The sequence below is a fragment of the Trachinotus anak genome, unplaced genomic scaffold, assembly GCF_046630095.1.
Source record: "Trachinotus anak isolate AG129_WGS33_773 ecotype Australia unplaced genomic scaffold, CSIRO_AGI_Tana_v1 ptg000010l, whole genome shotgun sequence".
In the NCBI taxonomy this organism is placed as follows: Eukaryota; Metazoa; Chordata; class Actinopteri; order Carangiformes; family Carangidae; genus Trachinotus; species Trachinotus anak.
This window is the reverse complement of record NW_027273861.1, coordinates 3,663,389-3,686,932: the sequence shown is the minus strand read 5'-3', so window position 1 is coordinate 3,686,932 and position 23,544 is coordinate 3,663,389. Positions and strand designations below refer to the sequence as shown.

The following is a 23,544-nucleotide window of genomic DNA, read 5'->3' as shown; positions in this document are numbered from 1 at the left end:
TTGGAGCAAGGGGGGAGACAAATAGAAGTGTAGTTCCAGCATTTTGTCCTCATTTTCTTAATTTTTTTTTTTAAATCTGAGGCAGGGTTTTGCTGAGCATGCACATCCTTATCTGTCTGCTGAACATTCATGTAATTACTAACACTCACATGCACGAGCTGCTGCGTGGTCCAACTTCCTGTTTCAACCGCTGCCCACTAAACTAACTGAGGCTCAAGTGCTTTAATCAAAGGAACGTTAATGGCCCCTTATTAAGATGGGGGGGGTGGCAGCTTGCCCTTGCCCTTTTCAGCTACAACCTTCAGGCCACTATCCTTGTTGTTCTATTCTCCCTTTCCCTCCCTCCTCTGCTGCCATTACATCACCATTAATGTTCCTGTAAAGATAATAAAATTAGTATTTACAGTGTATTAGTACAGACCCCCCCTCCCCGCTGCTGAGATACACCACAGACAGACCACAAAGGAAAATTAAGGCCCTTACGAACTCCCATTTGTCTGTGGGCCATTAGGACAGCGTGTGGGTTTGTGAATGTGTGTGTCTGTGACAGTACCGTTGGTCTTTTGCATCAGCTGAAGTACACACTAGATCCTCTCGACTTCTCTCCGGAATCTGAGCAGCCAACGTGACCTAATCAAAAACACACTCTCCATTGACAAATACATTCTTCCATGACAGCAATTGTACTAATTACTTCCCGTCTTTCTCTCTAACGCACACACACACTGCATCTACCTTGGGGTAACACTGGCACAGGCTCCACACAGTCCCGACGCACACCATGCTGACACCCAGAACGCACATTGTGACGTAGATGTGCGGTCGCTCCTGAATCATGATGAAAAGGCCGACCGCTGCAACACACAGCCCCGCCACTATCAGCCCGTACCGATACGGTTTGCCCTCTACCATGGCTGCAGCCACTGCTGGTCTTATTTGTTTAAAACTTGAGACTGAGGCATCTGTTGTACAGCAAGGAAATATTTGGTGGTGTTGTGTCACTGGGCTTGAAGGTGAGGGTGGGGAAAATGCAGTCAGGGTTCCACTCTGCTGCTTATTACAGCCTGCAGACAGCCTGGTTAGGTCAGGTATAAAATTGCAGGTGTGTGTGTGTGTGTGTGTTCCTGATAGGTCACCTTGCCTCGAGCTGCGTGCAAAAAAGGAGACTCACAACTCAGCTTCTGAACAACACTGAGTTGAGTGAGTGTTTATGTTGGTTTGGACATGATTTTAAACTAGTAGGCATTTTCTTCCCCGCCTTTCTGTGCTTTCCCTCTCTTAAATGAACAATGTATTATTTCTGAGAGCAACTCCACACACTCAAGTGTTATTAACTCAAGTTTATAGGAACATCACAACACCGAACTAACATTCAGCAAACACTGGATACAAAGCTGGAAGATGAATAACACTCGGCTATCGACATTCTGCTGTCGCTGATTAAGGCACTTTCCAATGGAATAAGCTGTCAATGAATACTGTGCAAAGTTATGACAGGAAAGTGTGCAGATACAAAGAGGAGCCTAGAGTAAGTTCTCATCGTGCTGTGCAGCCACAGTAGTAGGTCACATAAATTCAAGCAGGCCAATAAAATATCCTAAGTGTCTTCAGGAGGCTCAGAGCCAATCTGATGACATGATTCTCCTAAGTTTGTTACATAATGCTGGTCTCAAGAAAGGCCATAAGTGTAGAGGGTGAAGCCGTTGCAGTGATCATTTCGATTCCTTTCAAAATCAGTCACAACACACACATGTAGCGGACAAGGAGGCCACACTGGGGCTCAGTCTGTAAGTCTTTAACCAGCTGCAGTCTCCTCCTGCTCCTTGTGGCTTGTGTTTGGGAACAGGGCGGCTGTCTTAAGGCACACAGGAGGTCCATTGCAGCAAGTTCACCAATAGCACCGACTATTCATTAAAGATTCTCGCTGAGAACCGAAGACAAAAGGCACTGACACAAACTAATGATGTCCGAGAGAGGTTAAAGCTGCTCGTTGTGCTCCTGGCTTTTCATCACTGTGTCATAGGATGGAGGCGGCTCCATAGTCCAGGGTGGTGGGGTGGATGGAAGAGAGGGTTCAGGCTCCGGTCTTCGGCTGACAGAGTCTTCTGACATCTCCCGACGAATTCGGTCCAACCTCCTGAAGAGAGAAAGCAAGAGAAGCAGTGAGAAGTTACTAAGAGTTTAGTGCAGTTCAGTGCACTTTGTGCTCACACTTCAACTGACAGTCAACACCTTTCAGCGATTACACTTATACTGCAACACCTTCCAGTGATTACACGTACACGTCCACTCCTTTCAGTGATTACACTTACACTTCAGCACCTTTCAGTGATTACACTTCAACAACTTTCATCTATTACACTTCAACACCTTTTAGTGATTACACTTACACTGCAACAACTTTTAGTGATTACACTTACACTTCAACACCTTTTAGTACTAGTTGGTATGAGAAGCCATGTGAGTGGATAATTGGACCCAAGGAGGTGGTGTATATAGCAAAGAGGAGGGGTCCCAGAACCAATCCAGTTGGGAGGGGACAGGCTAAGGACATTTTCCCTTGCCATGACACAGTGACGGAACACCCAGTAAGATAGGATTCAAACCAAGAAAGGGCTTTGCCCAAGATGCTCATGTTGGAGAGAACATTTCAACACCATTAGTTATTACACTTAAACTTCAACACCTTCAGTGATAACATTTACACTTCAAAACTTTTTAGTGATTACACTTTATCTTTACCTCAACTCCTTCCAGTGTATACACTTCAATATATAGTCACTTCCTCTCAGTGATTACACTTAAAGTTACACTTCAACTCCCTTCAGTACTTAGGTCTCAAGTAATAGGCAGCTCCTCTCAGTGATCGTACTGTATCTTACACCTGAACTGATTTCAGTAAATATGTCTCAACTCCTTTCAGCACTCACACTTCAGCTCACAGTTAACTTCTTTCAGTAAATACAGTTTATCTTACACCTCAGCTCCTTTCGGTGGTTACACAACTGAAAAATATGGGCTCATAGGCTGGTTCCAGACCTGTCTTTTGTTGTCTACATCTAAGATTTGTTCTAAGATTTTTTCAGAAGCGGACTGCTTCAGTCGGCTTGAGAAACACTAAGCAGTCAGGGTTAAGGATGGGAATGTCATCTTCATTCCCGGCTAACTACCTAGCTACATTTATGAAAAATAGCAGTAGCAAAATGGTGAAAAGTGTCTATGAAACATAGCTGTACAAGTTTTAAATCCACATACAGAAATACCAACATTTAAAGCAAAATGGAAATTAAGATTATCAGGCATCTCACTTTGGTGCTTTCTCATTTCTGCCATCCGTCCTTTATGTCAAAACCCCTACTCTTCCAAAAGTCCTCACTCCTTCAACTACTCCTTCACGCTCAACATTTCCCTCAGAAAATGCATTCTCTAGTTTGCAAACTTTACTCTCCTGTTGTTGATTTTATATCATCATTTTAATCAACAAAGTCCATTTAAACAAATCTTTCAACTGTTTGCAAACTGTCTGAGTCTCAGATTTAAAAGATTGAGTGTGGTTGCGAGGTCAGGTTTAGACATACTGATTGTTCTTCGTCAGTTCAGTGTGTGGAGGTAGAAAAATCCTTGATGATGGAAACAGTGCTCCTGGCTCCTCTCTACCACAGGGCTGGACAATGAGCAGAGCACGTCTTGTTTAAATTCACAGGCTATCACAGATTGCCTCAGACAATGCCAGGGGGAGTCTGTCAGCCACATGCATGTGTGTCTGCTGTTTTCTCCATGACCTACTTCTATAATCAGTCCATAATCAAAAAAAACTGTTGCTTTCTCATTCTTAGTGTCACAGTGTTTTCATCTTGCTTAACCACTTCATGCTCTTTGCCAAACTTTGCACTAGAACTAATAAATGACGATGTGTCCAGGAGATCTGTTCAACAAAAACAGCATTGGTCGGCTCATCTCCCTGGATGACGTGCTCTGGCATTTGTCCATATTCATGTTTATTTAACTTGAACAACACAAGGGAAGCCTTAAAGTTATTGGTTTTTAATGTTTAAAAGGAGGCAGGGTTGGTTTGTTAACAATAAAAAGGGGATTTTCTAAGTCTGTTGTCCTCTGTGCCAGAGGTTTCCAACCTTTTTCATGCCCCCCTCAGGATAAATTGCAATATCTTAAATTTATTTCTAGCTCTATCATCAGATCAAAATTTCAATTTTTACAACTTTGGTTTATCACCAAATACCTGTAAACCTTGTCAGATTCCCATTAACGTCAATTGCACTTTTTATTTAGTGCTAATTAGCAAATTTTAGCATGCTAACACACAAAACTTTTTTTGTTGCCTTTATTACATAGGACAGTAGAGAGCGACAGGAAAGGGGCAGAGAGAAGGGAATGACACGCGAGAAAGAGTCGGGCCGGTCAGGGTTAGTCACGCCGGTGCCTCGCCTGCTAAGAGCGTCTGGCTCATGAGGAACGCGCCCTAACCATTTGGTTGCCCCTCTGATACACTAAACTAAGTTGCTGAACTTGGTAAACACACCTGCTAACCATCAGTATTTTAGCATTATTACTGTTAGCACGTTCGAATGCTAACATTAGCATTTAGCTCAAAGCACCTCATTGTCTAAGTACAGCCTCACAGAGCGACTAGCATGACTGTAGTTGACTTGTAAGCCCTTGAAATGATGTTCTCACATGTTGCACATGTCTATCTGCAAACAGTTATCCAGTATTTCATAAGATTACACTAAAGTTAAAAAGTTAAGAAGAGTGTCTTTTATCCCATTCTTTCTTCCTCTGATTTATCCTGTGATGCCATTTAGGGGCCACGACCCTTGGTTGGGAACCACTGCTCCATGCTATCCCTCTTTTTGGTAAAAAAAAATTATAATAATAAAAGAATAAACTGCGGAAAGGTGTGTCTAAAGCACTGTCTTAGAACTTTTTTTATGTTATGCAGGTCACGTGTTTCTCTGTGCCTTAGTACCTTTGTATGGCCAGGGCCTGCTGTGGGCTGAAGCGTGTTCCTGTGCGGGGGTGCAGCAGGAAGTGTCCGGGCACTGCCACCTGGAGATTCTTCATGGCCATGCAGAGTCCAATGACCAGCAGTCCCATGCCCCCGAGGCCCAGGAACAGCCCGACTACAACCAGTGGGGCAGACTGATGGGGCACTCCCAGGCACAGGACAATAACCACCCCAGCAGTCACCAGCAGAAGGCCCAGCCAGAGCAGCATCCCCTTGGGGGGCGGCATCTCAGGAGCCTTGTAAGAATTCACCTCTTGGAGCTACAGCGGCACCTCCACCTCAGCAGCAGCCAGTCTGCAGAGATACACAGATACAGCATCCAAGACTTCCACTGGGAGCGGTGTGTGTGTGTGTGGAAGTGGGTGTGTGGAAGTGGGTGATAGGTGTAGAAAGAGGACAGAAGCAAAAGGAAAAGTGGCTTCAGGGGGAAAGAACACGCAAACATGCCATAAACATGGATCCTCTCTCTACCTGATAGGAAGGAGCTGAGGAGCTGCTACGTAGATGCGTGGGCTGAAAGCTTAACCATCTCTCTTCTCCTTTTCATCAACTTCAGCTCTCCTCATGATGCCCGTATGGTTTCCTCCCCCCCACCCCACCCCACCCCGCCCCCCCCGAGCCCTGAAAAACTCCGGGAAACACAGTCTCCGCTTCGGTCCGTGTACCCTGCGCCCCCGCCGCGCCTCTCATGATCTGCCGCGCCGCCGCTCTGCTCTCTCTCCCTGCGGGGGACGCATATCCGGTCTTTGGAGCGACAACGGCACCGAAAATCAGCAATAGAGGAACCGATGTCGGATGTGGGCCGGGCACTGTTTGGTTTTCATCTGGCCACAGCAGCAGGAGTAGCGGCGGCAGTGGATCTGTGCGGTGTGAGGAAGTGCTTTTTATGAGGAAGGCTTTTCAGTGACGAGGAATGGAGGGCAGGGCGGGCGCACGGCCTGGACACTGTCACTTTGCCTCTGTTTGGGCAAGAAGAGAATCATTGTCCCGCTTATCCATTAACCGATAAGCTCTGAAAAAAAGTACCGTTTGCCTAAGGAGGAGCTCTGGTGGGGGTGGAGCGGGGGTTCATCACTGGCCTGCATTTGGAGGGGGGGCTATAAGAGGAAATGACTTAGTATTACTTTATTGATTATGGAAAGCTGCTTCAGTAACTGCCGGTGGTCCTCATTAATCTGTTATCATGACCTTTCATTAGGCAGCTCATGATCTCTCGATTTCCGATGTGGATTTAATCTGATTTTAACTTGTTGCCCTCAGTTTTTCTTTACTTCTTAAATTAACCCCTTGTATGGCCCCTTAAATTTCTGCTACTAACCCCTCCCTTTTCTGATAAGCGATTAAACGTATCAATCAAGAATTGATCACCCCCACCACCGTCACCTGGATGATTTGGTTTGGTTGCCCCAGGGGAACAATGGGCATAAAAACATCAGGGAAAATCTGACGAAATCGTAGAGCAATCATAGCAGTTGCATTATCATATAGTAAATATGACCCTTTTTATGTAACTCTGTTTTTTTTTTTTTTTTAAAGAAAAATAATAATTTAAATTTTATAAGGCTCCATCTTCATGGTTTCTCATTCTCTGTGGAACTGCAGCCCATACAGAAATGTAATATAGGCCTATCACATGTATATGTTCCTATGTCAAGAGTGATGTTTATGTATGCATATGCCACCTATAAGGGGATATATTATTATCACAAATATACATCCTCTGGACATATGAAGATATAAGTTTACCCATAGTAAAATTTGTATATAAAAAATATCTATAAAATGAGTTTTTACAGTTTTACATGCTGCAACTTTATGTTAATGATATAACAATGTATGTTTTTCTCATTAATATTAAACATGTCTATCTTTCCATTCTGGGAATGTGGTTTCACATATGTCTATTATATGAGCAAATATACATATTTGTATGGGCTAGACATATGTGTCAATATATGTTCATATTTCTAATAGCTTCCATATATAATTTTTATTTATATTTTTTTTCTTTTATGTGTACATATATTTCATATATGGAAATTCAATATATGTACATATATAACATTTGCATATGGGAGGTGGTGGCTTGCACATTTTCTGTGTTCGCACCCCAAAGCACAGCAATATGCTCACTTCTGCTTTCATTTGATTAATCAGAAACATGTCATCAAACATTATAATGTGTGAAAATTAAAATATTTAGGCTATAAGTGGCAGAGTTTGAGTTAAGTAAATAAGAGGAGTATGATTGTTTGAATTTAGGGACAAAATCTTTCCACACTTTTTGATGATATATACTGTGAGGTTCAAAGTGTGGTCTCAAAGCTGGAAACAGAACGTTGAGAAAACAAGGTCCATTTTCCATCTGTTCTGGAGCTTTCAGTCATATCACATGATCTTCATCAGCAATGGAAAATAGAAAAAAGGGAAAACAGTTCCACATAACTAGGCAGATGTCATGCTTCATGCATGCTGTGATAACTGCTGCAGACTTCAGGTGCAAGCTACTAAACAGACCTCGTGGTGATCTCATGTTGAAACCCAAGACACGGTCTTTCAATGGCTGCACCATCTTCTCAGATGGAAACATTCACAATGATTTATGCATCATTTTATCTACATTTCCCAAAATTCAGCCCATTTTACTCTTAAAATTTTTGTTATTACTCTGTTGCACTGTAGTATTGGATTTAAGCCTCAAATCACATACCGGCAGATGTTTCATGATGAAAACTTACTAATCTTTTGCAACTTCCAACAATCCTTGCTGGTTAATGAGACAACAAAGTGTCTGATATTGTGTCCTTCATCACTGTTTTATTAAATAAAGTTCAACACACACACACACTCACAGGGATTGACAAGTAATTTGAACATGTCACAAGATTTTACCTTGAGTTTTCTTTGCCAATTCCGCCAAGAATAAAGCATATCAGTCATAGGAGCATGCATATTTAGATGTATATAAAAGGAACAGGGTGGATTGTTGGTGATCAAGGTTCCTATTAGCTCTTCTGTGTTTGTGCACACAGCTCCATCACAGCAGTGGAAGTCAGTGTCCTTGTGCTGTCAAAGATCACAACAGTGTATTTGTGGTTATCAGTTCAGTGTAGTGCAGCATCTTATTTTAGACGCCTTGAAGGCTAAATATGCAATATAGCAATTGTGTGGGGGCTCTGCAGGTTGATTTGCACATTGCATCAACATGTATGGATATTAACGGGCATATGGAAGGAAAGAAAACCATTAAAAATGTCGAAAAAAGGAAAAAATACTGATGTGATCCATTAAAACAGAGAGATTCTGTGGTTACAATAGGTCAAGTTGTAGTATTCAGTGGTCTAGTGAGCAGTGGAAACACATATGGTCAGATGAGTCATCGTTCCCCTGCTTTCAACGAGCTGATGAGTACATGTGTGCCACACAAACTAAAAGACCTCTACAGGTCTGGGTGCCAGTTTCCCAAAATGAATTATCACGTCCGTCCTGTGGTGGAGCATGTTAATCCTGATGGGGAAAACATTTTTTCAAAATGACGTTTTTGGTTTTCCTCTAGCATTTTCAGGAAAAAAAAAGAGAACTGTCCTCTGCCATAAACAGGGGAATCCTGGAGAGGAGGATTATCCAGTCACCCAAATCTGTTCTTCTGAAATTTAAGGAAATCCTGGAATTCCTGTGTGCTCTTGTTACCATGGCAACTCATGCCTTAAACTAACCTACATGTAGCAGGTTAACATGATTTTATCCCTACCTGTTTTTCAAGCTTCAGTTGAAACCACCAATTCAGTATAAAGCTCAGGTTTGTATCAGTACAGAGTAGAATCTTTGCAAAGCACTTAACTACACATTTATTAGCTTTTATATTTAGCGTTCAGACTATTCATCCAACATTATTTTTGTTCTTTTGTGTTTAATATCTAAATTGCTGTTTAGTTGAATCCTCTTTAGTGTCACTGGACGTGACCTGTGCTTGATATGGTTGCCGTGTTAGCTTAGCTTAGCATTAAGACTGGAAGTCTGCGACAGGCCAAAATAAATAGTCCAGCACGTAACCCTCCGTTAAAACATGACTTGTTGTTTTTATACTTTAAGTTTTGTACAGATTTAGATACGTCTTTTTTGTCACCTTCGGTAAGAGCCAGGCTACCAGTTTCCCCTTGTTTCCAGTCTTTATGCTAAGCTAGTCTAACTGTCTCCTGGCTGGAGCTTCATATTTGGTGCACAGATGCATCAATCTTTTCATCTAACTCTAAGCAAGAAAGAAACCAGATTAGGTCAAAAGCTAGTATAGTACTGCGTATGGTCAATGTAACTCAGGATGTGGTTGAATACCATTGTGGAACTGCTGTAAACATATGACATCATTGCATCCTATTTGCATTCAGCCTAGTGTCAGCTCTTACTCTGTTTCCTTCTCTCCTCTCTGTGCACACATATACAGTATTTTAATACAGCTGAATTCACAATAAAGCTGTTCTCATTTACATGTTTTTCTGTTTCTGTTGTCAGACAATGGAACAAGTTTGAAATAGTGACTGAAACATGGCCCATTAAGACTACATGTTAACTTCCAAGCCATTAACAAGCTGCTGCTAAAATCCTGATTTTATAACCACAATGTTTTCTGACAAAATCACCAAACACATGAATTAAAGACAAAGACTGAGCTGTGATTTCAGCTATAGCTACTGTAAAATTATCACTCAAAAATTTGCAGCGACAGAATATCTTTCTCTCTGCCACTCACAAAACAGAGTAGAGAGTCATATTACTGGTGACTCTCTTCTAGGTAGCCAGGGTTTGTCCAGAAAGTTTTCGAGACTTGTCACTTGGTGTTTTTTGTAAGTCTCTAAATTTAGTGACAAATACTCAAAGTCAGCAACACAGCAGGCTGTAAACATCCCCTAATAAAAACTGTTTTCTCATTTTGAAAGAGCAATGACCAATGAGGAAAGTCCAACTCAGTCATGTGGCATTCAACTGACCAATGGTGGAAATGTGATCAATCTATCACTCAGTCAGTCAGTCACAGACATTCACAATTATAAGGCTGGCCCTGCAATTTGCCAAAATGACAAACTATTTCTTAAACTTCCTTTCTGGAATACCAGCTTGATCTGAACTTAATATTTGTGCGTGACAGAATAATCATGTCCCTTCAAAACACTTGTACGGTGTTCATCAAGACACAGTGAAATTGTGGCTTGTAGTGACTGCACACCTCATGAAGAAAAAGTGTTTAGGTGCTTTATTTTGGTCTGATAAGGCTGCATTCGGTTTCACCATATATTTGAGTATGTGCTAACACCTGCATTATAATTACAGAATCATGCGAGGACCCAAGAAAGAGGCATGCTTCCAGTGCTCGATGAAATTTGTTGCTGTCAAAAGACTGAAGTCTGAGTGAGCCTCAGTCTCATGTCTATTTAGAGGCGGGAGAAGTGGGATGTCCAGATCGTCCATCGTCACACCTCAAAGCTAATCTCTCTTGACTGTCCAAACAGGGGCTCTGTCGCCAGGTGTGTGTCCGAGTAAGCACGCCGCAGGTGTGTAGAGCTGCACGTAGTCTTGATGGCAACCTCATAGGGAGGCGGGGGTCCCAGCCAAGGAGGAGGGTGAGGTGTTGGACTAAAACCACCAGAGTCCATGGGAGGATAGTCGAATTCCTCACCACGAGCACCGTGCCTGTGACGTTCCATTGTCCTGTATGCGGCAAAACCAGTGGCAGTAAAAAAAATCAGGTTGTAGAAATACAAATTAACATGTACAGTACAGTTCCGAGGTGTCAGCTGCTGTAGAGATCAGACACTTAACAGCATATTGAGTTGTGTTCTGTGGGTTGTCACGTGTAATTGGGTTTCACAAAAGTATAATGGACATCCTGGCTGTGTGGTATGATAACAGTTTTCAGATTATAGCTGTGGTCTGCAGGAGCCATGTGGTTTCTCTCTAAAGATTTTATTAGTTTATTTCACTAACTAGCACAAATATAACAGCTAATAAGCCGGTTTGGTTGAAATAAAAGCTGCTGTGTCTTTCAGCACTTGCTTCCAAATCCTAACTCTATGAAAGGAATAGTTGGGAAATACACTTTCTTCTTGAGAGTTAAATGCAAGGACTGATTACCATTTTCATGCCTGTGCAGTAAATATGAAGCTACAGCCAGTAGCCAGTTAGCTTAGCCTAGCATGCTAGCTTGGCTCTGTCCAACAGTAATGAAATGGGCCTACTTTACTCTTACTAAATGTTATATATTTCTATTCTTTTTTTTGTTCTTGTTTTTAGTCTTTGGCTTTCTTTACAAGTTAAAGGAAGGTACGGTGGCCCTGAGAGCTCACGCCCCAGAACTTAAGAAAATACATGCAAATATACAAAACACAAGCAAATTCAGAAAACATCTTCATCAATTTTACAACACAACCAAATACAGAAACATGCTGCAAACACACACAACACAAGCAAAAACAGAAACACGCTGCAAGTAGCACAGACAACAGCTAGCCAGGTTCATCACTTTTATGTGTCCCCTGTGAACCGTTGTCGTCTGTGCTACTTCTAAGTACTGTGGTCTACTGCTATGTGTTTGCTTATGTTATGAGTATTTGCAGCTTGTGGGTTGTCAAACTGATCACAGTTTGCTTGAGCGTTGTCTATTTTCATGTGTTATCTTTAGTTGCAGTGCAATGAGCTCTCAGGGCCACCGTAGGAATGACATATGCTAATTTGTATGCTTTAAGGTGACTTTTGTTAGCTGCAGACGGAGCCAGGCTAGCTGTGTTTCCAGTCTTTAAGCTAAGCTAAGCTAAGCGAAGCTAAACTAATCAACTCCTTGCTGTAGCCTCATATTTAGTACAGAGTGCTGTCAATGTTCTCATCTAATTTATGGAAAGAAAGCATATAAATGTATTTCCTATAATGCCCTAAAATATTGAACTACTCCTTTAATTTTCTATTATGTTGTGAATACATTTAGATAATAGTTCATCTCGCCTGTACAATGTCCAGGGCTTAAGTTTAAAGAATCATACATATGCTTATGTAAATGAATAAGAAGTAAAGTAAAATATTGATTAATAATATTAATATTGAAATATTATTCCCAGAAAATGTGTAGCTGCTGTGGTCTGTGTGCAACATCCTGGTGCAGTTATCTGTGTGCATGTACAGCTCTATCCCAGAAGGACCCGGAAAACTGATATATGAACCCTTGACGTGATCAAATATTGAGCAACAACAGGAAGAATGAATTGGATAACAAGGGAGAGCAGACAGCTGCAATGATTTAGACTGCTGTTTTAGAGTCTAAAATATATTCCTTGGATTAACAAATGTGTCTTTTTTATTATAAAAATATATGTAATTCAGTAACATCAATATTAGGAGTCTTATTTTATGACTTCAGGATAAAATTTCTCACAAATACAGCTGGAAATGTTCAAAGCAGTAATATGAATATCTTAAATGACTGGCATTTTTCCTTCACCCACCTGGGCAGGAACACTGACTGGGACTCTGGGAAGCGGCTCCCCGGGGGTGTGAAGAGCGCATGGCTGCCGAAGTTGGGGTAGTCATATGGATAATGTGGGCACTCTGGGTCGAACTCCCGGTGGTTGTAGTTTGCGGCACTTTTGCTGTTTATTGCCCAGAAGAGCCCCAGGATGAGCATGACCACCCCCAGCACCACACAGCAGAGGGAGAAAGCCTGCAGGCGGCTCTGGTACGAGGCCAGGAAGGCTGTGGACCCCCCAGTCACTATGAGGAAGGCTCCGATGAAGATAGCTCCGTGGTGCAGGGAAGGCATCCTCCTCCAGGACTGTAACTGTTTTTGAGGTTACTGTACAGGCTGTGACCAGCTGGATAGTGTCACTCACACACCAATAGTCCAACAGAGTGTGCTCCCCATGCACCCTGACACTCACCAGGCATCTAAATGATTTTTTCCACAGTTACAGAAATCCTCTTATGACAAGGAAAAGCTCACTTACTTATTTGTTCCCATCAGCTCCATATCCCATACTGATAAAAACTGATGATCATATGGTCCATGTGTTAGTCCTTACTCTGTAGATCTCCAGCTCCTCTGGAAAAGTGTTAAAATTGATGGCTTGTTGGAAAATGATGAAAAACAAAACAGTGAAGGCTTTGATGCGCATCAGGCTAATGTGGAGTAGCTGTGTGTTTATCATCAGGGCAGATGGACGAGAGGACGGCAGAGCCCATTAAGAAATCTTTACTGGTGCCCCACCCTCCCACTGTCTAATGTGTCTGAAGGGTACCACTTTAGCCCTGTGCCTGTGTGTGCCTGTGTGTGCTTGTGTGTGCTTGTGTGTGTGTGTGTGTGTGCGTGTGTGTGTGTGTGCGTGTGTGCATGTGCGCGTGTGTGTGTGTGTGTGTGTCAGAGAGAGGGAGAGAGAAAGAGAGAGAGAGACAGATCAGGACATTGCAATTTTTTTTAAACAGAAATTCTTATATTGGACATGAAGGGGAGCAAAATTGAGCTGCATGTTTGGCAGTTTTGTTTTAAAAGGCCATTTTAGGAAACAACCCTCACCACAAAATCCATGATACGTTTAAGTGACTTGTAAGAGGCTCAGTTGTCAATTGTCACTTGAAACAGCATCCTTACAATGTTATTTAATGGAATTTGTTCCTTTAATGTTGATGTAATGGGCTGCTCAATGACCTATAGACCTTATTAAAGAGTTAATTAATGTTGTACTAACATTTAACGATATTTAGAATTGAAAGTCTGACACTGCAGGGGCTTTTGACATGACATGAAGTCTATAAATCAGGGTCCACTGAAAACACTGAGGTAATGTCCTTTGTAATTTTTTTTAAATCAATTTGATCTGGTATGTGTGGAGATGTTTTAGATTTTCTTTTTTCAGATTTACATTTTTTTTCAATTGTGTGCTTTTTTAGACCCAAAAACACAATATTAATACAGTTAATTCAAATTATGTAATTAATAATATATAAATAAATACAACAAAAACATAAACAAATAAATAAAAACTTGGTGTAAAAAAAAACACGGGAGAGTCCACAGTTAGTGGCTCTGTGAGGTTGTATTTATACACAGTGTGCTTTGAGCTAAATGCTAACATCAGCACCCTACCCTGTTCACAAAAACCATTGTTTTTATATACAGTCTATTTTGTATGTTTTGTATGTTACCATGCTAACACCTGAGGCTGATGGGAATTCTTTTTGCAGGTACTGAGTCACAAACCGAAGTACTGGACCGACAATAAATGAAAAGTCCGGTGATCTCCAAAGTCAGTAGGATTCATCCTCTGGGAACCATGAATGTCTGTATCAGATATCAAGGTGGTCCATCCAGCAGTTGGACCACAGTGATGGACAGACAGACTGTCCTCCACAGAGCCAGGCTGCTATTATGTGTAATGCATGATGCTCAGTAGCGTGGATTCATGTGCTGAGTGGGACTGAGTTTCACTTCGTATGACACCTCTTGTCTTCAAGAAAAGTGAGAGCCGAAGTTTAGAGTTAGACTTCTTTTCTACTCTGCTCTCCTCTTTCTCAGTGGCTGACAGGGATGGTGTTGTAACAGAACCATGAGCACAGGGCACATGGTGTGACAGCCTCTCTTCTTTTTCATTGGTTAAACATCGGAAAGGCTACTGCTCTGGGATTCCCTACAGTTACACGCTTACCCAATCAGCGTGAAGCTTCGGCGCCTCAACCCGCCTCCTTAGTTATTCTGACCAATCAGCGTAGAGCAGGGGAGTGGCCGACAGACCACCTAGCGCCGCTCACCTATCACAGTGAAGGGGTGATCAGAAGTTGGGATAATCAATGCGAGGTCAACCCACGGGAATGCACCAGCTGTCAGTGGAACCTTAACCAAAAACACTATTAGTCAGTTCAACTTTGAATCTGATCTGTCCAGACACGATGGGTCCGCTGCTGTATTTAGGAGGCTTGGTCGTTATGTTCCTGCTGTGGATCAAAGTCAAAGGTCTAGATTACGTGATCGTTCACCAGAGGTGGATATTTGTCTGTTTGTTCCTGCTGCCGCTGTCCGTCATATTTGACGTGTATTACTATGTGAGAGCTTGGCTCATATTCAAGATGTGCTCTGCGCCCAAACTGCACGACCAGCGCGTCCGAGACATCCAGAGACAGGTGAGCAGACCGCCATCCTCTGACAGTGTCGGTGTGCACAGGTGTGTGTGTGTGTGTGTGTGTGTGTGCGTGCGTGTATGTGCGTGCGTGCGTGCATATGCAGTGTGATCTGCGTTCTCACGCTGTAAAAGTGGGGTATGCGAAATAGTGACTTTCAAAAAGTAAACAAACAACATGCAAAAGTTATGATGAGAATGGCAGTCAGTATTTCAGTCAGCTGCACAGTATCATTTCTTTACATCCTAAAGGAATAATGATTTTCATTGCAATGGTACAACAAAAACACATCATTTGATCACAATATGTGTATTTTTTTAATGGGATATTGTGTATAACTTATATTGTTACAGCTCTTGTCGTTTTCGCCTTTAACTGTTCTTCCCAGGTCATACCAATTGGGGTGAGCCAGTTCACTTAAAACACAATAACTGTCTCTTTTATCCTATCTCTGGCCACGCAAATAGTTTAAGTTCCATTTAAATTCTCAACGCAAATTTGTCTTTCTAGAAAAATATCCAGGTAACTCATGATAATTCACTGAGTTTTGTCAGTGGCACAGCTCCCTCTGTAGAAAGTTGTTTCAATTAAAACTATTAATATTCATCCCAGAAAAGTGCTGTATGTCTCAAGTCCTCTGAGCTTCCAGCCTGACTGCCTGATTGAAATTCCTCTGACCATTTAGTTTGCTGACATTCTGGCTGTAGCTCTACTTGGTGAACAGCTAATTCTCTTTGCAGCATGATATGAGAGGTAAATAAATCTAGCCACAGTCCTGAGAGAGCTTCAGCCCATAATAAATCATGAAGAAAAGACACAGACTCTCCACAGTGGGATGAAGGATTTGTCAGGTTTATTAGCATTCACTCAACATACTTTGAACAGTTCGAAAGAGTTGTTGAGACCTTTGACCTCCTTCTTTTACACCAGGAGGGTCTTGTCAGCTTTGATAATGGCTGAAAGGAACAGATGAAGAGTCAGGCATGCTGTATACCCTCTGTGCTCTAACAGATAATAATTCTGTTCTTCCTTGTATTATGTATTCTGACACATTTCAGGTGCGTGAGTGGAGGAAGGAGGGGGGTAAGACCTACATGTGTACGGGTCGACCTGGCTGGCTCACTGTGTCTCTCAGAGTGGGCAAATACAAGAAAACCCACAAAAACATCATGATCAATATGATGGACATTCTGGAGGTGGACACAAAGAGGCAGGTAGGAGAAAGGCACACAAGTTGTGTGATTTGTTGATGTTTTGCATATTTGTGCAATGTTTTGAAAAAACTTGAATATGAATAAGGCCTACTTCTATCTGCTTATCCATGCAACCATTTCTGATCAGCTTCGCTCATGGACCTTTTTCCTGACTTCAACTCGTCATTGTAGGAAAAGCTCAGGTGTAACTAATAACATAAACTGTACCCAGTAAGTCATTAAAGTGAGCCAGCATTTCCTGTTACGACATGTCAAAATGTTTATCATTAGAAAACTCTACTCCAACAACATGATTCTGCTTTAATACAGAATGGCAGCATTGGTTTGCAGGTCCATCAATTTGGTTAAGAATAAAATGTCTTAACAACTATTGGCTGGATTGACATAAAATGTTGCGCAGACATTCATGGTCCCCAGAGGAGAAACCCACTGTTTTCGGTGATCCCTTGACTTTACATCTAGCACCACCAGCAGGTCAAAGTTTACACTTATCTTTTTAAATTTCTCAACATCCACAAGATGGATTGGCACAAGATTTGGTGCAGATATTTATGGTTAGCAGAGGATGAATAATAACTTAATAACTTAAGTGATGCTTTGACTTTTAATTTTTTTCCTCCTCAGTTCATCCAATACTTTGATTTATTAATATAAGTGTGAATGGTTGTTTCTGGCTACCTGTCCGGGTTGTACCCTGACTTTGCCCAATGTCAGCTGGGATTGGCTCCACCCTCCCTGTGAACCTAAAAAGATTAGCGGTATAAGCTAATGAATGGATGAAAAGTGCTAATGACATTGTTGTCAGCCTCAGCTGTGCTTTGTGTTAAGTGCTAACAAGCATATGTTAGCGTGCTAATTTGCTAAAATAAGATAGTGAACATGGTAAACATTTACCTTCTAAACATCAGCAATGTTACTGTGAGCTAATTATGACGCTTATGATAGCATTTAGCTCAAAGAACTGCTGTGTCTTTCGCCTCACAGAGGTGCTAGCATGGCTAGAGACTATTAGTCTGTTGTGAACAGGCGCTATACAAATAAAATCAGCTTGACTTGGTCTTGATGTGGTTTAGTCAACATGTAATCATTTTGTTGATGTAAGATAACGTCATACTCACCAACGTATCTGCTGACAACACAGGGACATTGCTTCAACGTGGCAATAGAGACAGAGGATCAGATAGGATGTAAACAAGCTAATAGCCTAAACCACATTATTTGAAGGGACTGATGATAATTCTACCATCACTTACTGTTCATGGATAACCTGGGGATTTGAATGCCTGAGTTTCTGGCTCCATCAAACTATGTTTTAGCAAAGTTGCCATGTTCCGAGATCTCAGTATTTAACCTTTGTTTTTTAGGTGGTGAGAGTTGAGCCGCTGGCCAACATGGGTCAGGTGACAGCTCTCCTCAATTCTATTGGCTGGACACTGCCAGTGCTGCCCGAACTGGATGATCTCACTGTGGGTACGTTGTCCATATCACAATCAATGAGGATTATTTCCTTGGGAATCATCCTAGAGTGGCATCGTCTGGTTTCTACAAATAGAGAGATGCACTGATGATTTCCACAGCTCATTGTTTAGTGATGTAGATCCTACATCTGCTTCATCAGTCACTGTATCCTGTTTAGAGCCTCAGCGACTTCTCTAATTGTGTTAGAGGATTGATGTTGTAGCTCAAAAGATGAAACTGGGAGGAAATGGCTGCAGTGTTGGAAGCACCCCTGGATTGGGTTTCATAATGGATTTCCTGATGCCATAAACTGCGCATCAACAATCTAATGTTTTCCCAGCAGCCCGCGGTACATTCATTTATCCTGATGTCCACACAGGCACACACACATACTCCCAGCAGGCAAACGCTGCTTTCTGCTCACGTGTTTGCCCTCTGTTGGTCTCACCTGGAGAGAAATCAAATTACTAAGAACAGATCTTTTATTCCCTCTCCTCTCTCAGGTGGTTTGGTGATGGGCACAGGCATTGAGTCATCCTCCCACATTTACGGGCTGTTTCAGCACATCTGTGTCGCATATGAACTGGTCCTAGCTGATGGCAGTTTAGTACGCTGCACTGAGGTAAGTATAGAGTGTGTACAATGTCATGTGGGCCTGTATCATGAAGAGAGACCAGTGGGTTACCAGCTGTCTCAATGTCTCAATGATAATGTCACGACCACCATCACCATGGCTGCAGAAACTCTTAAGAGTTGGTTCATTGTCGAGAGTACTGAAAAAGTGCCAATCTCATTTAAAGCCTTAGCATCAATATGTGCAGATTATTCCTACTCTCTCCACCTTCCCTCTTTCGGTTCTAGTGAAGTGATGACACTGTGTTGTATTTATTTCACCTCTCAGCATCACTTCTTTCTGCTGCAGTAACCTAATGTCCCTGCTGGTATCACCCGTTCATCTCATCTCATTTTAAGCACTCCACTCATGGTTCTGATGCTTAAAGAGCTGAATGAGAAAACCAGCTTTATAATCAGCCTTATTATACTGATTGTCCAGCATCTCCAGTGTTAGGCTCAGTTTAAGACAGGAGAGGGACTATATGAAACTTAATGGGGTTGGGAAGGGGCCCCAGGATTACTGATATTTGCTTTGGACCCTCCCCTCCACCCTAACTTCTCAACTCAAACCTGGTTTTTAGCTGAAAATATTAAAATGTTAATGGAACATTTTTTTTACAAAGTCCAAATCACACTTTAGATGTGGAATAAGCAAATGCCAAAATGAACGTAACCATAACAAAGGGGGGATCCTGTTTACAGAGGGTCCCAGCTGCTTTCTATGTTTTAGAGCTACTGAATGAACAGATTTCACCGCTGGAAAAGCAAACAGGGCTCAGGCAGCAGCATCGTCATATTTTAGCTTCACCCATTAGTAGCACAGGTTGTGTTGTGCTATGAATGCATCACATTATAATTTAATTCTATATGATGCGATTAACTTGCAAGCAAATAGAAAACTTGGTCACAGAGACATGATTGTTGTCCTCTGCATGTGGCAGAACTCATTTTTACAATCCATGGTGCCCACAAAAAAAATATGTTGATATATGTTTGATGTAACTATTCTGATGTTTGTTTGTTTGTTTTTACTGGGGTAAGACAAATTACCACAAAAAAAAAAATCTGACTACAATCCCTTCGCTGTCCCCACTAGTAATTTTCATACAGTCCCTAATCCAAACAGAGCCAAACTAAATGAACCTGATACAGAAGATAAACTATGAGCATGAAAGACAGATAGCCTACCATTAGACGTCCCCAAAGACCAAGACCACATTCATCACCACAAGTGTTCTGTGTATGTTTACTCTTGTTTAAACATGAAATACATGTTTTCTGTCACATAGGAGGAAAACTCAGACCTGTTCCATGCTGTCCCGTGGTCCTGTGGTACTCTGGGATTCCTGGTTGCAGCTGAGATTAAAATAGTCCCTGCTAAGCCGTGGGTGAAGCTGCGCTATGAGCCGGTCAGAGGACTGGAGAACATCTGTAAACGCTTCACTGAAGCATCAGAGAACAAACAGAACACATTTGTTGAGGGCATCCAGTACACTCTCGACACCGCTGTCATCATGACGGGAACCATGACAGACCACGCAGAGCCTGATAAGGTAAAGTGTGTGCATTAGTCAGTGTGTATGCAGATTTGCTTTTACCTGTTTTGAATGTTTTAAATTTCAAATTTAACTTCACTTTTTCCTCTTGGACGTCAGATTAACAGAATCGGTCTACACTTTAAACCCTGGTTCTTTAAACATGTGGAGGGCTACCTGAAAGGAGACCACACAGGAGAGGAGTACATTCCTCTGAGGCAGTACTACCACAGACACACACGCAGCATCTTCTGGGAGCTTCAGGTACTTACAAAACACAGACACACACACTTACAGAGCCTGTGAGCTTTAGGATTACATTAACGGAGTGCATATGTCTGCCAGGCTTTAGCTCATCATCATCTTACCAACTGCTTGCTCACTTCTCTTTAGTACACTCTAGAGCTCTTTCTCTCTCACACACACATACACACAGTTTGTGCTCACACATACACCATTAGCCATTAGGAAGAAGGGCTTGGCATCCTTTATTTTCTGTAACAGCAAGTGATGTAATGAATTATGCATAGTATTGGTTTGACAGATACCTAAAGGAGTGAGCGCTAAGCTCTTGGGTGCTCTCTGTTTTTGGAGGGATTTTTGTTTTTGTGGACAGTGCAGAGGGACATCAGACGGAAGTAGGGCTGACTGATGCTTTGATTTAATTGTTAATCGACAGTTTGTCACCGACATCGTGATGTGATGTGAGGAAGTGTTTGCACTGGTTGATGAGTTGTGGCTGCCCTCTGGTGGAATTTAACAGGGTGAGAGTGGATCAGTGTCCCCCTAACATGAAGCTGGAACATAATACAAAAAAATTCTATTTTCAAAATGCAGCTCAAATGCAACCTCATCCCTAAATGAAAAAGCAGGAAAAAGTACTGAGTGGGGCTGACAAAAGAGAGATTAAAAAAGTTTGTTACATGTATGAAAGCAAAGAAAAAACATCTTTTTTTTCATCCACAACTGAACTAAGTGTTAAATTTAATCACAATTAAATATTTAACTTTTAATACCCCTAAACTAATAGCATTGTTTATTTTTACTTTGAAAACTGTCTCTAGATGCATGATATTTAAATGACCCTATTTTGAGTTTTCAGGAGGTTGTCAAAGGTGGTGCACTTTAAAAACCTTTTTTTCCACATGAAAGTGCTTTTCAAGTTCATGAAATTCATTTAGCTAAATTGTTATTTAAAAATCCAAGTCAAGTCAAAAAATCATGTTTCTCAAATTGGAAAAGTGAAATTGAGACACCTGAATTCAATATGACAATTTTAAATTTAAACATCTGGACTACTTAAAATAATCAATGAGTCAGAATTGAATCGATCAGGTCTGTCAGCCACATGAGTCAAGGAGATCCAAGATCGGATCTGCAACTTGAAACCCCGCCCACTTAAATTTGTATTTTAATTTGTGTACATAGTTTTTGAGATTACGCTGTTCTAAATTATCTTCTAGAAATTCTACAGAGGGGAATTCAAGACACATTAAATCTAATGGATGATCTGCAAAGTAAAACATTTAATTGCTATAAATAAATTTGATTGCTATAAATTGGAATTTAGTAGTAATTAATTTTATCAGTTACATATTTAATAACTATTATGGCTGCATATTCTTACGTACACTCATTTTCATCTGTTTCAGCTAATAGGTTTGGAACTAACTTCTGTCATTATTGTTTAATCTAGAAAACCTAAGGAAAACTGGGGAAAAAAAGTCCGTCACAACTTCTCAGAGACCAGTTTTACAACTTGGAATGACCCTGTTGTCTAAGCAACAATTTTCAGTTATATAAAACAGAGAAAAGCAGAAAATTCACTCATTTGAGATGCTGAAAACATACCCTTATCATGCTTGATTAATAACTTAAATGGTTAATTATTATAATTGTTCCACTAACTGAACAGTTTCAGGACTAGTCATAACACACTGCATCACAGAAAGCCATTTTGGCATTGTCTTTTAACCTATTTGTGCAACCTTGTGTGTATATTTGTGTCTTCTCTCCAGGACATCATCCCGTTCGGCAACAACCCAGTGTTCCGCTGGCTTTTTGGATGGATGGTTCCTCCTAAGATCTCCCTGTTGAAGCTCACACAGGGAGAAACCATCAGACGGCTGTATGAACAGCACCACGTGGTCCAGGACATGCTGGTACCCATGAAGCATCTGCAGGCTGCAATAACGCGCTTCCACCAGGACATTGATGTAAGACTGGATAAAGCCACTAAATGCTCAATGTTTCCAGCAGAAACTGATTGAACCCTTCACATATAATTTATTATTTCAGGTTTACCCTCTGTGGCTGTGTCCGTTCCTGCTGCCACCTGGCAGAGGGATGGTTCACCCCAAAGGTCAAGAGGAGGAGCTGTATGTGGATATCGGGGCTTATGGAGAGCCCAAAGTCAAACACTTTGAAGCTAAAGCATCAACACGTCAGCTGGAGAAGTTTGTCAGAGATGTGCACGGGTATGTTTCATTCATGTCAATTCAGCACCTGTAACTAAGCTCACAATCACAATGCATCCCCTCTTTTTGTATTTACATGCTGCGTTGCGTTGACTTCCTTCCACAGCTTCCAGATGCTGTATGCAGATGTGTACATGGACCGAGAGGAGTTTTGGGAGATGTTTGATGGACAGCTGTATCACAGACTTAGAGAGGAACTAGGCTGTAAGGAGGCCTTCCCCGAGGTTTATGACAAAATCTGTAAATCTGCTCGACACTGACCCGAATCACTGATACCTGACCTCAGCCCTGTGTCACAGATACACCGAGGCACTGTCTGCAACTCAGGCCTGGTGACAGACACTAGTTTTGGGACCTTTAAAACAAAAAACTGTTTTCCACAAAGCTACATCTCTGTATTATCTATGGAGGAATTAATCTCAGCACACACTAAAATAAGCTAAAAAAACAAGTATCATAATGCTTTTCTCTTTTTCCTTTTTCTGTACACAATTATTTTAACAGTCCTGTTTGGATTTCATGTACAGTTTGACTCAAACCCTTATGTGTAATGAGTGCTTGTTGAGAGCCTATTGGGCCAAATGTCCTTTTTTTTAATACATTAGGCAACTTTTCTCTGTTAAACTACAGGTGCCATACACTTTGAAAATATGACCTCCACATTAGAAAAACATGCCTATTTTGATAAATCTCTGTAAATTTGAAGTCTGAAAAAAACAAACAAAAAAAATTGCAACTATTTTGATACTCAGATGAGAAAATATTGCCTGGATTGTTGAATGGCTTAATTAAAAACTCTGTTCTGCAATAAATTTAAGTCTCTTGCTTTTTAAAATATACATTATATAGATGGAAAAAAAAGTCTTCAGGCTGTGCTGTAGTAACTAGGGTCAGCCATCACACACACACACACACATAGACAAAGCTGTTTTATTTGCTCTCCACAGATTTATTTGGCTTTGAATGAATAACAGCACAATGCAAACCTAATATTGTTTCTTGTATTGTTTGGTCTTTTGTATACCTCTCTTTCTTTTTCAAATGTGTTGACATACAGTCAAAGCAAACTG

The 23,544-nt window shown here is 41.4% G+C and overlaps 3 protein-coding genes across 3 annotated transcripts; 1 reads left to right on the top strand and 2 right to left on the bottom strand.

Annotated features, from left to right (window-relative positions):
* Window positions 1-1,325: 1,325 nt before the first annotated feature.
* Window positions 1,326-6,004, bottom strand: LOC139626577 (uncharacterized). Its single transcript, XM_071486962.1, has 3 exons — window positions 5,498-6,004; window positions 4,988-5,320; window positions 1,326-2,137 (listed from the first exon to the last, which is right to left on the bottom strand). Exons 2-3 carry the CDS (start codon window positions 5,251-5,253, stop codon window positions 1,978-1,980), a joined length of 426 nt encoding a protein of 141 aa, XP_071343063.1. The 5' UTR covers window positions 5,254-5,320; window positions 5,498-6,004; the 3' UTR covers window positions 1,326-1,977.
* A 1,047-nt stretch (window positions 6,005-7,051) lies between these two features.
* Window positions 7,052-14,670, bottom strand: LOC139626573 (uncharacterized). The gene is made up of 2 exons (XM_071486958.1): window positions 12,514-14,670; window positions 7,052-10,729 (listed from the first exon to the last, which is right to left on the bottom strand). The coding sequence occupies exons 1-2, from the start codon at window positions 12,825-12,827 to the stop codon at window positions 10,492-10,494; spliced, it is 552 nt and encodes a 183-aa protein (XP_071343059.1). The 5' UTR covers window positions 12,828-14,670; the 3' UTR covers window positions 7,052-10,491.
* A 147-nt stretch (window positions 14,671-14,817) lies between these two features.
* Window positions 14,818-23,286, top strand: dhcr24 (24-dehydrocholesterol reductase). Its single transcript, XM_071486941.1, has 9 exons — window positions 14,818-15,178; window positions 16,234-16,389; window positions 17,754-17,859; window positions 18,351-18,469; window positions 19,752-20,015; window positions 20,118-20,261; window positions 22,016-22,213; window positions 22,296-22,474; window positions 22,581-23,286. Exons 1-9 carry the CDS (start codon window positions 14,948-14,950, stop codon window positions 22,732-22,734), a joined length of 1,551 nt encoding a protein of 516 aa, XP_071343042.1. The 5' UTR covers window positions 14,818-14,947; the 3' UTR covers window positions 22,735-23,286.
* Window positions 23,287-23,544: the final 258 nt, after the last annotated feature.

Coding starts and splice junctions, on each gene's coding strand:
- LOC139626577 (XM_071486962.1), bottom strand. CDS start 5,253: ATGCCGCCCCCCAAGGGGATGCTGCTCTGGCTGGGCCTTCTGCTGGTG. Junction 2,138..4,987: donor CAGGCCCTGGCCATACAAAG/GTACTAAGGCAC, acceptor TTCTCTCTTCAG/GAGGTTGGACCGAATTCGTC.
- LOC139626573 (XM_071486958.1), bottom strand. CDS start 12,827: ATGCCTTCCCTGCACCACGGAGCTATCTTCATCGGAGCCTTCCTCATA. Junction 10,730..12,513: donor CAGTCAGTGTTCCTGCCCAG/GTGGGTGAAGGA, acceptor TGCCGCATACAG/GACAATGGAACGTCACAGGC.
- dhcr24 (XM_071486941.1), top strand. CDS start 14,948: ATGGGTCCGCTGCTGTATTTAGGAGGCTTGGTCGTTATGTTCCTGCTG. Junction 17,860..18,350: donor ACTGGATGATCTCACTGTGG/GTACGTTGTCCA, acceptor CTCCTCTCTCAG/GTGGTTTGGTGATGGGCACA. Junction 22,214..22,295: donor GCTTCCACCAGGACATTGAT/GTAAGACTGGAT, acceptor TTATTATTTCAG/GTTTACCCTCTGTGGCTGTG.